Raw genomic sequence first — 10264 nt, 5'->3', positions numbered from 1 at the left:
CAACAAGCTTCAGGTAAGCCAGTGTGCCTAAAATTCTTTTCATTATTGTCAAATTTGTTAATGGAAACTATAATTATCATTATGCTTATTATAAAATACTACTTCAAAGTTAGAATTTGAGTGACTAGCAGGTGGCATGGTGGCTAAAGTGCTGGATACCCATGGGTGAACACAGTTCAAGTCTCAGACCTGGTGACTTGCTTTCTCACTTTCTCTCTGGCAAGCACATGTGTCCTATAACAAACTTAAAATAATAATAATAATAATAAATTAAATAAATAAAACTTACTTTTGAATGAATGAGTAAATAAGTAAAAATTAATTTTAGGGACAGCCAGTAGTATGAAGGTTAAGTATCCCATATGGCTACATGGTTCTGTCCAAGACCCAGCAGCTTAAAAATACACCGACTACGTGTATATTCATACCCGGAAAATCCTGAGAGGAGAATGTAGAAGAGATTGCAGAAGGGCCATCCCTCTTGCACAAGGGTCATTCTCACTTTCCTTCCCTTCGTTTGTCTCTAGCTAGTACATGCAACCTCTAGCAAAACTTAAAAAAAAAAAAAAAAAAGAATTTTACATAGCTAACTTAAATCAAGTGTTAATGTTAAGCATATGGCCAACCACCAAGATAGAAGACAGGGAAATTTCAACTTTTACAAATGAAACAACTCTAATACAGGATTTATAAACAAGGGCATACAAGTGAATTTTCAAGGTAATTGGGTCACAGGAAGTTCTGATTATTAAGCTAAAGACTTTGAATTTTACTCCATAAAAAGAGTATAGCTATTTCAGATTACATTTATTTGATGTAGTTAAAACTTTTTAAAAAAAAATTTTTAAAGAATTATTTAATTTTATTATTTAATTTAAATTTTATTTTTTTAATTTGACCAGAGAAAGACAGGGAGGGAAGTGAGAAAGGAAGCCGCCGGCTCTGGAACTTGAACTGGTACCAGACATGAGGAAGTCCAATGCCTTAACCATCATGCCACCTGCTGTCTTCTGTAGTTATAACTTCTATTGTGTTTTTATCTTTTCTAGTTGCAAAGAAGGAAATATTACAGATTATGAACAAAACTATTGCAAAGCCTCGAGCATCTAGAAAGGAAAATGGACCAGTTGTCAGTAATAAATATATTACAGTGACATTACAGTGACTGATTTTGTGATAAAGTAAACATTAATATATAGAAGTACTATTTCAAACTTTTTAAAATCTCAGAAAGAGAACAATAATGTTATAAATACTGTTATCCTTAAAATACTTTAAATTTGGTAAGATATTCTTGGATATTTTTCAGTAATTTTGATAAAATAACAAACTTTTCCTGTTTCACATTGAAGTATTTTTATGTATGTCAACGTGAAAAAAAAAAAAAGGTGTGTGTGTGTGTGTGTGTGTGTGTGTGTGTGTGTGTGTATCCTGAGTGACCAGGGCATGTTTTAAGTTCATATGTCTGTTTGAATTATATAATATATTTATCTGTATTACATTCCAGAAACTGTTCAGGTTCCGTTATCAAAACGAGCAAAATTTATTGGACCAGGTGGATATAATTTAAAAAAACTTCAGGCTGAAACAGGTAAGATTAGTCTAAACATTGTGTTTTTTTTTTAAAATTAAATATTAGACCATGCAATGGTCCAGCTATTTCATTCAGCACTACTATATTGCTCCAAAATATATATGTGAGGAAAGAGGGAAAAACCAGGAGAAAAAAATATGACATGTTTTCATTGTGAGTTTCCTGTGTATCTCTTAATAAAAATCAGCAAATGAAGGGCAGGCAGGTGGCGTTGGTGGTTAAAGCTCTGAACTCCCATATGGCTGATCACAGTTCGAGTCTCAGACCTGGTGGCTTGCTTTCTCACTTTTTCTCTCTTTCTGTCTCTGGTCAAGTTAAAAACATTATTTATATATATATATAATATAATTATATATATATATATAAAGGTTTAAGGTATAAGTGTGTGTTTATGTGTATATGTATGTATGTAGTATGTGTGTATATATGCACACACAGGGACTTCAGAAAGTTCAAAGAATTGTATATTACTAGGAAAAACTGTGTTACTAAAAAAAAAAACTTTGAAGGCTTCAAAATTCTTTTTGTACCAAAATCAATGTGTACACTACATGCCCTAGCAAAAAAACTCTCAAAAAAAAAAAATCAGCAAATGATTATCTTTAACTGTATTCAAGAAAGATGACCAAGAATTCATCAAGTTTGTTTTGGGACATTTTCAAATTGGATATCTAGAATAATTTTTAATTTGTTACTTTAGAAGTGTTATGTTTTAATTTTCTTAATATTCTGTTGCTTTCACTTAGGTTTTTATAGATTTTTTTATTTAGTGAACATATGTAGAAATAGTATTCTTTAGGGTTTTTTTTTTTTTTTCTTCATCTGGAAGCAGTGTTTGGGTTACCTGGGAGCTTTAAGGTTATTTAGAGGTTGAGAAGCGGTCATCTTAGCAAGTGACTAAGATTAAGAAACTAGCATTTTGTCCCTCATCCATCTATTCCCTTTAAAGGTTAAGGAGAAAGAAAAAAGAGGTGAAGGAAGTGTTCTAGTATACTTTCTACACATAATTAAAGAAATAAAACTTGGGCTAACTTTGTAACCTAATAGTTAGGGGAGCTGGATCTCATGGCCAACAGTGGTCTGAGTCCCAGATGGGCAGCCTGAAAAGCACACTGGGTGCAGGTACTTACTTACATGCCCAAAATTCAACAGGATAGAGAAATGGAGTAGAGGGATTGTGGTGTGACCACACTGCATTGAAGGGTGCTTTCTTCCCCACCCTCCATCATTTTGTCTCTCTGGTGAGTGCACATACTCTGTGGCAATTAAAAAGAAAACAAAACAAGACCCTCTAAAATTAACCCAGATATGTTTTATTTTGCCAGGAGGTGTGCTCCAAGAAAGCAGACATTAGTTGACTATTGTATTCCCCACAGCCTAGTACAATGCCAAATACATAACAGGTGTGTGTGTTTGTTTGTGAAGGAATTCCTTCATTTTTTTTTTTCTTTTAATTTGCTATAGAACTAGTGTGCTCATCTGGAGGGAGGCAGGGGTTGGGTAAGAAAGCATCCCATATGCAGGAATGGCCACACCACAGTTCCTTCCCCTCCATTCTCCTTGTGGGATTTTGCACACCCATGTACACACACCTGGTGTGCTTTCCAAGCTGCTGGGTCCAGTACTTGAACTGTGCAGTAGGCCATGTGGAATCTGGCTGCCTTAACCACCAAGCTACTAGCTGACCCAGCAGGTCAACTTTAACATGTTAAATTATCTTTTTAAAAGGTGTAACTGTCAGTCAGGTGGATGAAGAAACATTTTCTGTATTTGCACCAACACCCAGTGCTATGCATGAGGCCAGAGACTTTATTAACGAAATCTGCAAAGATGATGTAAGTATAGATCTTATATAATAGTTGCTGTTTCTACTTTTTTGCTATATTCTTTATTAATCCTTTTTTTAAAATATGTTTGCTGTTGGGCACACGTGTTTGCTGGAGAAAGGAGAAAGTATATGGGGGCAGAATGAGAAAGCACCCCCTGGCAGAATGGCCACACTGCAATGCCTTCTTTTCCATTCTGCCTTTAGGATTTGGGGGCGCACATGCCTAGCATGTTTTTCAAGCAACCAGGTCCAAGACTTAAACCGCAGTCAGCTTAGTGGGATCCAGGTGCCTTACCACCATACCAGTGGTGGCCCTTCTTTTATGAATCTTATGACTTATTTTTTCCTTATAGCAGGAGCAGCAATTAGAATTTGGAGCAGTATATACCGCCACGATAACTGAAATCAGGTAATATTAAGTAGTATACTATGTTGTAATACACTATATTAAAAGCCTTGATTAACCTCACATTTGCTTTAAGTACTTTGAAATTTTAAGGTCTTTAGATTACGTATCAGTTACTGTGTAATCATTCATTATTTTTTTAAGGTGTGATATATTTTATTTTCCACACCAGTTTGTAGATTTTTAGTAACATGGTATTACAGTTATAATAGATTCTTCTAAGTAAATTGTTTTCTTTAACAATCTCTCCTACTGTTTCATTCTTCCCAGTAAGTAATAAAGAGACCCAAAATAGACTTAATGCTTCCTTCACTTAGTTATTGCTGGCTTTTTTTAAAGATAGTACTACTTCACACTTAATTAGCATGTTTTTCTTTTTAATTTCATTTTCTTTTATACATTTTGTCACATTATTTGGCTTACAAAATTGGTATTTCAACATGTGAACATTTCTCCCTAGTGTAGTTGATAGAACTACAAAATGTCTTCAACAGATAATACCATATTTCTTTGTGCCATTAATGATTTGCCTCCCTATTTTTCTTCTAAATGTCCTTCCTCAGTCCCTCTTCTTTCACACCCACTATATCTGATATTTACAACAATATACTGTGTTTCTATATCCATTAGTCAATTTGTTTTAGTCACAGGGTGCAGACCCTTGATATATATTAAGTGGAGACATACAGTGCCTCTCCTTCATAGCCTGGCTTGCTTCACTCAGCAGTAAATTTTCCATATTCATCTACTTTCTGTCAGAAGCCAGGGTTCTGTTGTTTTTTATGGCTGAATAGTATTCAACTGAGGATATGTGCCACAGTTCCATTCATCTGTTCGTAGGCATTTGGGTTATTTCCATGACTTAGCAATTGTGAATAGTGCCGCAGTAGACATTGATGTGCAAGCACTTTTCCAATGAAGTATTCTTCTGTCCTTTGGGTAGATACCAAGGAGTGGGATTGCTGGATCATATGGTAGTTCTATTTGTAGATTTTTGAGGAATCTCCAAATTGTTCTCCATAGTGGCTGGACTAATTTACATCCCCACCAGCAGTGTAAGAGAGTAGCAAGTATTTTTAAAAGCCAGTTTCAACCTCTAAGCATTTTTAATACCTACAAAAATTGGATTTTCAAAATCAGAAAATCTCCATTTTTAAGAAAAAAGAAATTATCAGCCATAGCAGTTCAATGCTATCTAAAATGAATACAATATTAAAATACAACAGAAAAAATTATTTAATATTTCAGGTGAAAAATAAGGGGTGGGATAGCTTATTTTAGTAAATTAGAGAAAAAAGGAAAAGAAGTATTTTAATGAAATAGGGATCCTCTTTTACCTAAACCTTTCCTTAAATCACTAATAGCTTAATGATATTCTACACTGTTTTAAAATACTTAATTTCATTTCAAATTTTTTTTAAAGTTTAAAGGAAAAACACAGAAGAATATATTGGGTCATCAGAAAAGTCATAACATATTTTTTTCATGTTTTTCTATGCAAAAATGTGTCATGACTTTTCTGACAACCCAATATATCCTAAAAACTTTTCACTGTGTTTTTCCTTTACCTTTGTTCCTTGATTCATAAGTATTTAAATATAGGGTATATTTTCAAGTGAAAAATAAATGTCTTTTTGGTACTCACTCTTTTTATAGTTATAGGAGCGTAAGTTAGAATGGAAGTTTTTTGGTCTTTTTATCTTTTTTCCCCTATAAAACATAATCAGTTTTATTTATAAATATATAGATAGTTATTGTTTTAATGGGGCTCTTATTTCCTTCTTCTAGAGATTCTGGGGTGATGGTAAAACTGTATCCAAATATGACTGCAGTCCTACTTCATAACACACAGCTTGATCAACGAAAGGTAAAAGGAAAAACAGATTTGATGATTTTTATAACTGTCTTAAAATACCATTTGTAGTTGCCAAGGTTGGTGAAAATTATATACTTCATCTACTCCTAGCTTAAATTCAGAAAACGAAAATGACAGAGATGCTGTTGACAAAAGATTTTACATGGTTTATCAGAGATACTTATGTTCTCTTTCCATGATGGAATAGAAAGTGAACATTCTAGGGACCAGCAGGTGGCATGGTGGTTAAGGCGCTGGACACTCCCATGTGGCTGACCATGGTTCAAGTCCCGAACCTGGTGGCTTGCTTTCTCAATTCCTCTCTCTCTCTCTCTCTATGTGTGTGTCTTTCTCTGGTCAAATTAAAATAAATGAATGAATAAGATTAAATAAATAATTTTTTTAAAAAAAGTGAGCATTCTGAGGCAGAATGACATTTAGAGCTAGCTCGTAGCAGTTACTAAAAATATCTACATATAGCCTTGCTTTCCAGTTTTCGACTGACCAATCAGTCATGATAAGATCTGGAAGACTAAGAATATAAGACTCTTCACAAAAACTGAGGGCAGAGGATTAAATGAAGTGTCCATTTTAGCATATATTAAAGTATATTATAAAGCTATAGAGAATAAAACTGTTACTTGTCCAGAAATAGATCATCCATGTAACAAAAAAAAAAAGAGAGAGAGACCAGAAATAAATACAGTTATGTACATAAGACTATAATACATGCTGTAAGTTACATTTTCAGTCAGTGAAAAAATAAGTATTATTCAAAAAATATATTTGCATAGCTGTTATTATAAAGCAGAACCTCTACTCATTTTTATACCACATTCTATCTGGATTAAAGACTCTATGTTTAAAAAAATGTGGTCAGGAAATGAAAAATCTTTAGAAGAAGGTGCACTAAAAGAATATGGATATTCTAAAAATCTTGTTACTGGGAAAAGCTCAGCAATATATCGAAGCCAAAAATGTAAATAAATTGATGAAATTTTACTGTACAAAGGACTTGCAGATGAGTAAGAAAGGTGAATATCATTAGAAAAATGAGTAAAGAATATGGACAGTTTTCTTAAGTCAACAAGTTAATTCATGATCAAGAGTAATTTTTTAAAATGTGAGTAAAATCAGCATATCATTTTTAACTTTCAGATAGTTGGAAATTCCCAATGCGAGTAAGAGAATAGATGAATAATCTGATACATTACTGATAGGATTGTGAATTAGGACAAACTTTTTGGAGAGTGCTTGGTAAACATCTGTGGAGCTAGAAATTCTATTGTAACATATATTGTTCTCAGAGAACATTTAGAGTACATGAATACATGATCCAACTTACTTATTTTTGTTTAACATTTTACTTTAAAAAGTCTTAAAGCTATAGTAGAGTTGAAAAAACAATATGATAAATACTTACCTTTTGTCTAGACTCACCTATCATTAACATTTGCAGCACTGGAATTTAAAACAAATTACCACTTTTTTAAAGGTTTTTGCCATGGGGCTTGTGGATCCTCTCAAAAAAGATAGACACAGAGAAAAGGAAAATAAGAAATCACCTCGGCAGGGGGATGACCATGCCACAGACCCTTCTCTTGGGATTTCGGGCATGCACACATGTGCCTGGCATGATTTTCAAGCCTCCACGTCCAGAACTCTAATGGTGGTTGGCCATGTGGGAGTCCAGCACCTCAACCACCACACCACCTGCTGGCCCCTAATTAACAAAATTTAATAGACTTTATAATTATAAAAACCAATAAAGCTGTTTTCTACTTGGGGGGAAAAAATCTACTTCTATGGATACTAGATAACCGTGCACAAGAACTAATAGATAAAATGTGTTTTCTTTCAGATTAAACATCCCACTGCCCTAGGATTAGAAGTTGGCCAAGAAATTCAGGTACCTGTGTTAACCTTTCTGTTGAAAATTGTACTGGAAGTTTCAATTATTGTTTTCAGAGAGTAAGCTGGAAGGATAGAATCAATATTTATGGTATGCATTATTTATTTACACCATTGTTTTTTAACCTTAGGGTTGCTTAAGATTGTCTAACCAGAATCATTAAAGATTTAAGACACAATTCTTTCCCTCAAGGATCCTCCTACATTTTAGCTAAAGTAGTAGCCATCTTTAGAGCTTTTAGAAAATACTGGGTTGTCAGAAAAATCATGATACATTTTTGCATAGAAAAAAATATGTCATGACTTTTCTGACAACCCAATACATGAGCAGGTTAGTGTTGGCTATGCAGACTCAGTAATTTGGAATAAACACGAGAGCTCTGATCATTGTAACTTTGTTGAAAGCCTGGAATATCATCTTTGAGGAATTGAGACTTTAATCTTTTTTTTTTTTAATAGACCATAGATTAGTTTATTTGAATCATCCATCATGCCATGAGTTCATAGGGAATAGGTTCTAGTAGTTCAGGCTCCTTTCCATTAGTTCTCACAAGTGTGCTTCTCTGGGTGGAGCAGGCTGGCGCTTTAGTTGAACCCAGGTACCTTTCTCCTTGGCTTCCTTCTTTTTCTGGTCGTTTTCTTTCACATGTTTTAGAAAGCTATCTCTGTTCTTAGAATGCTTAATATGCTCAATATGCACATTAATTCTCTTGGCAAGAATCTTGCCCTTGTTTACAACAGTGCCAACAGCATGCTGGGTAATGTAGACTCTTCAAGTTTTGCCATGGTAACATTTGTGGGGCATTCCTTTTCGAACAGTACCCATTCCCTTAATGTCTGCAATATCACCTTTCTTATAGATTCGCATATATGTTGCCAAAGGAACCACTCCATGTTTTCTAAAAGGCCTAGATAACATATATTGGGTGCCTCTTCTCTTTCCCTCTGTGTTCATCATTTTGGTTTATTACCAGATGATGGCGGTTCTGGCCAAAATGACAAGACTTTAATCATTTCTCTACTATCTAAGCTTAAAAGTTTTTGAGCTTGATAAGCTCAAAATGTTGTTCAGGCCTAGATTTCTAATAACAGATTCGACTGTTTTTATAGCCCTTTATGAGTGGATGAAAGAAGTCATTGCTTGTCTGGTGTTTTTGACCATACTACATTCTATTCCAGTAATACCTAATACCTATGACCTAAGTGACTAATGCTTGGAATTGATTTCCAGGCTGTAGTCCCATTGTTCAGGTAGCCTCGAGGGAAAGCTAAGAACTAATATCTCTGAATTAGGTCATTTTTTTTTACATCAGGAGACACTTTAAACTTGCCACATTTTCCCAACTTTTCACTTTCCAGGGGGGAAGCCAAGTAAAGTCTACTGTGATGGTCCTTTGAGCAAGTAGTGAAAATCTAAGTGACCTAAGCTTAATCCTGTATTCTTTATAACACAGGCTCAGAAAGTCCTTGTCTAAAATCATTCACTGTGGCCTTGGCTTTTCTTCCAATGTGGGAATTTGGCCCGGAGAAAACAAAAAGACAAGAGGAGTATAACAGAATATTGTAATTGGACAGCTGAGTTCCCATTTTTTTAAAAAAAACTAGCCAGACTATATTTATTAAACATATACCTCTACTTAACATTGAGCTATGCTTTCAGTGAACAAGTACCAAACAACATTAATGATTCTCTTTTTTGAATCATGTAAATTTAACTATCTTTTAATTTGGATGTTGAGCAATGTGCTGTAACTTTAAAAGTGTATGTTTCTTTAACATAGGTGAAATACTTTGGTCGTGATCCTGCTGATGGAAGAATGAGGCTTTCTCGTAAAGTTCTTCAGTCTCCAGCTACTACTGTTGTCAGAACTCTTAATGATAGAAGCAGTATTGTACTGGGAGAACCTGTCTCACAGTCATCATCTAATTCTTCTCGGTGATTTTTTGTTATTTTGTTTTGTTTCGTTTGAGAATTCTAGGGTGGTATTCTGTTGAGCAAAATTTTAGTAGTATCTTTTAGTGTGTAGACTTATATGTACTCTAATATATTCTAATTATTTTTATTAAAATGCTCATTTACGTGTGCCATTTTTTAATTTTAAGGGTAACCTATATTTGCATATAATTTACATCATAAATCCAGAAATATTTATTATTAAAAATAAGCCATTTACACATTTAGAAAAGATTACCCTTTGTTCGTGTAATTCTGCAGTATCTGAAAAGCTTAGAAATAGTCTATCATGTACACTGTTATAATAGCTCTTTCTACATACTGTGTTTTTCTTGTTTATATATAATAGTGATTGTTTGCCCTTAGTCATCTTATGGCTCACCTCTGACAAACAACTCTACTTGCCTTTAACTATTCACAAACTAGAACTAGCCATTTTCAAAAACATTTCCTCTCCAGGGCAATTGGCAGTATCCGTAAGGAGTTGAGGGAAGTAATTTGATCCATTTTTAATATCATGACTTTCAAATTGGTCACAAAACTGTAAACATAGTAGAACAGACATAAATGGAATTACATTTAGAATGAGGTAGTACATTTTTAAAATTTAGCTAAATATAGAAAAAATCATTAATTGATCAAATAGAACTAGGACATTTTTTAAATGTGTATGTGGATATTCACGGTATAAGAGTTGGAGCAATTATGATTTTCAG

The 10264-nt window shown here is 33.9% G+C and overlaps 1 protein-coding gene across 1 annotated transcript in view; it reads left to right on the top strand.

Moving 5' to 3' along the window:
• PNPT1 (polyribonucleotide nucleotidyltransferase 1) overlaps positions 1 to 9696 on the top strand; it is a 48984-nt gene extending 39288 nt beyond the window's left edge. Inside the window, 7 exon segments of the mRNA XM_006159048.3 lie at positions 1050 to 1131; positions 1506 to 1591; positions 3323 to 3429; positions 3776 to 3831; positions 5617 to 5695; positions 7545 to 7592; positions 9376 to 9696. Of these exon segments, the coding sequence (XP_006159110.1) occupies positions 1050 to 1131; positions 1506 to 1591; positions 3323 to 3429; positions 3776 to 3831; positions 5617 to 5695; positions 7545 to 7592; positions 9376 to 9534 (617 nt within the window). The 3' untranslated portion in view covers positions 9535 to 9696.
• Positions 9697 to 10264: the final 568 nt, after the last annotated feature.

The sequence above is a fragment of the Tupaia chinensis genome, unplaced genomic scaffold (assembly GCF_000334495.1).
Source record: "Tupaia chinensis unplaced genomic scaffold, TupChi_1.0 Scaffold000622_1, whole genome shotgun sequence".
Classification (NCBI taxonomy): Eukaryota; Metazoa; Chordata; class Mammalia; order Scandentia; family Tupaiidae; genus Tupaia; species Tupaia belangeri.
This window is presented reverse-complemented; position numbering and strand designations above follow the sequence as displayed.